This window comes from Rhincodon typus, chromosome 39 (assembly GCF_021869965.1).
Source record: "Rhincodon typus isolate 14 chromosome 39, sRhiTyp1.1, whole genome shotgun sequence".
Lineage (NCBI taxonomy): Eukaryota > Metazoa > Chordata > Chondrichthyes > Orectolobiformes > Rhincodontidae > Rhincodon > Rhincodon typus.
Window position 1 is genome coordinate 2,300,256 of NC_063370.1, and position 2,450 is coordinate 2,302,705.

At 41.6% G+C, this 2,450-nt stretch overlaps 1 protein-coding gene across 5 annotated transcripts in view; it reads left to right on the forward strand.

Annotated features, from left to right (window-relative positions):
- Positions 1 to 2,450, forward strand: part of bicra (BRD4 interacting chromatin remodeling complex associated protein) — a 122,434-nt gene that overhangs the window by 86,752 nt on the left and 33,232 nt on the right. For all 5 annotated transcript variants that reach the window (XM_048618133.1, XM_048618134.1, XM_048618135.1 and 2 more), the window contains one exon: positions 1,562 to 1,627. In XM_048618133.1, the coding sequence (XP_048474090.1) occupies positions 1,562 to 1,627 (66 nt within the window). The remainder of the gene's footprint in view (positions 1 to 1,561; positions 1,628 to 2,450) is intronic.

A 2,450-nucleotide genomic window follows, 5' to 3' on the forward strand; every position in this document is an offset into this window, starting at 1 on the left:
CCACAGTCCTTGAAGATCTGTAAGGGATGACAGTGTACAGTGCTGTCTGCAAGTTGGGGCATTCTTAAACACAGGCCGTCACCATCTGGGTTGCCTCCAAAGAACCTGCCCGTGCTCAGTTACTGTGTGAAGTTCCTAAGCTGTCTCCCAGCTGAGAATGAGTCAGTTTCTATATTCGTGCTGACAGACATGGATTATTCTGATTTGTGATGCTGCAGGGCACAACCGTTTTCAACTAAACTGGTCAGCAGCTTAAAAACAGAGGCCTCCCAATAATTCTCTAAAGGGTGTCTCAACATCCCCCAGCTAAGTTCCAGAATCCAACAAGACTGTGTGTTTGAATGTTTATAATCCTTGTGTTTACAGTTGAGGTCAGAAGTCGCGTGACACCAGGTTATAGTCCAACAGGTTTATTTGAAATCACAAGCTTTTGAAACGCTGCTCCTCACTTCATCTGATGAAGTGACTTCTGACTTTGTCCACCCCAGTCCAACACCGGCACGTCCACATCATATTTACAGATGAGGTTATTAAGATTATGATGTTTCGGGCCTATCTCTTTTAATTTATGTAAAGAATCAAGAATGATGGCGTTCATGCATCCTGTTCTGAATTGTGCCTGGCAGCAAGCTTTAATGGATTGGTTCTTAAAGATTAAAAAGGGGATCCATCAGGAAGAAGATCGAAGAAATTCGTAATGACCCAGGCAGGTGTTTTGACAACCCTTCCAAGTACAAGGAAAGTGTTACAAATGTCAGGTTTTGAAAACCATTATATTTTAAACTGTCTAATTCCAAGAAAGAATAAAGTAGGGAGTCGAAGGATACCTAATTAGCAGTTCTATCTTGATATGAGTTCCAGTTGGATTCATTTTGTCATGGGGATGGACTGTAACAGTGGAAGAGTCCGTAATAAGCCACTGTAGGATCAGGTTGCAGATTTTCCTAAGACTGAAACTCTCAGACAAAGTCGGTCTGCAAGTATCTGAGAAAGCGAGAAGCAGAAAGTCTTCATTGTTCATCATTCACGAATGCGAGTGAAAGCTGGTGCTCAGATTAAGAGTCCAAGGTCATGTAGGTTTAAACAAGGCTGGAAGATTCAGCTGGTGTTGACTAGAGTGAGGAATCTCCGGGGTCATCCACAATGAAAATTTGAAGATTAGAATTTATCTGTCAGGAGAAAGAGCTATGAATCGCCTTGCCTGGTTCACGAAAAATAGTGTGACTGCTTACAGGACAGAGTAAAGTATAACCGTGAAGGGAGATTTTCAGCTGTTTTAAATGTTAAATGGAGGATCTTTTGTAGTTTTTAGGCTCTAAGTTACTGACTGAATTGTGTTAGTTGATGTTGCTTTCAATTTGTGTGTTACAGCAAAAGTCTTAACTTTAAATCTTGTATGACTCTTGGTCATTTCCTGAAAGCTTGGTTTTCTTTTATGTTATATATCGTTCTGTAGTCCATGTAATGATTGGACAGTCACTTTACTCCATGTGTTCACAACAATAAGGCCTGAAGTTGGTGTTTGTTCTCTTTGTAAACGTGTTCTTAATTTAACAAACAGCTCGATGGCGATGATCTGCTTGATACAACAGCCGATCCTGCCAGCGCCTTCTTCACTGACGCATCTGTAAGTTTTCGCTTTTAGTCTCCTCTTCTGTTACTTGGGCCTCAAAGAATTTTAAATTGATGCAACATGCAATGTCTTGAATCTGGGCTTCACAGAGATGTAAATTAAGGAAATTGCAAAGAATTTGTTAAATTCTCAACTGCAGTAAATCTTTGGCATATTGATGTGTGTTTTGGTGTGCATCATATTGGATATTTGACTTGGGCTTATTTTCATATTTCTGCTTCAAACCTTCTGACCTCTTCTCCCACCCCCCATCCCCACTGACCACCTCCTAAACCGGTCAGTCTTCAATAGTGAGTTTGGAGAGGTCACAGGAACCGGAGGAACCAACTTAAACCATAAGATATAAGAGCAGCAATTGAGTGTTTGGCCCATTGAGTCTGCTCTGCTATTCAGTGGCAATTGATAATAGTCAACTTCCCTTTCCTGTCGTCTTCCCTTGATTCCCTTCCTGATTAAAAATCTGTCTACCTCTGTCTTGATCCAGCCTCCACAGTCCTCTGTGGTAAAGAATTCCATAGATTCCCTACTCTGTGAGAATAAATTCATCCTTATCTCTGCCCTAACCAGCAGACACCCCACCCAGAGATTATGCTTTCTGGTCTTAGATTGTCCCACAAGAAGAAGCAACATTTCCAGATCTTCCTGATCAGGTGCCTTAAAAATCTTATGTTTCAATAAGATCTCCTCTCGTTCTTCTAATCTCCATTGAGTACAGACCCAATCTACTCTGAGATAACAAGGTGTAGAGCTGGATGAACACAGCAGGCCAAGCAGCATCAGAGGAGCAAGAAAGCTGACGTTTCGGGTCTGGACCCTT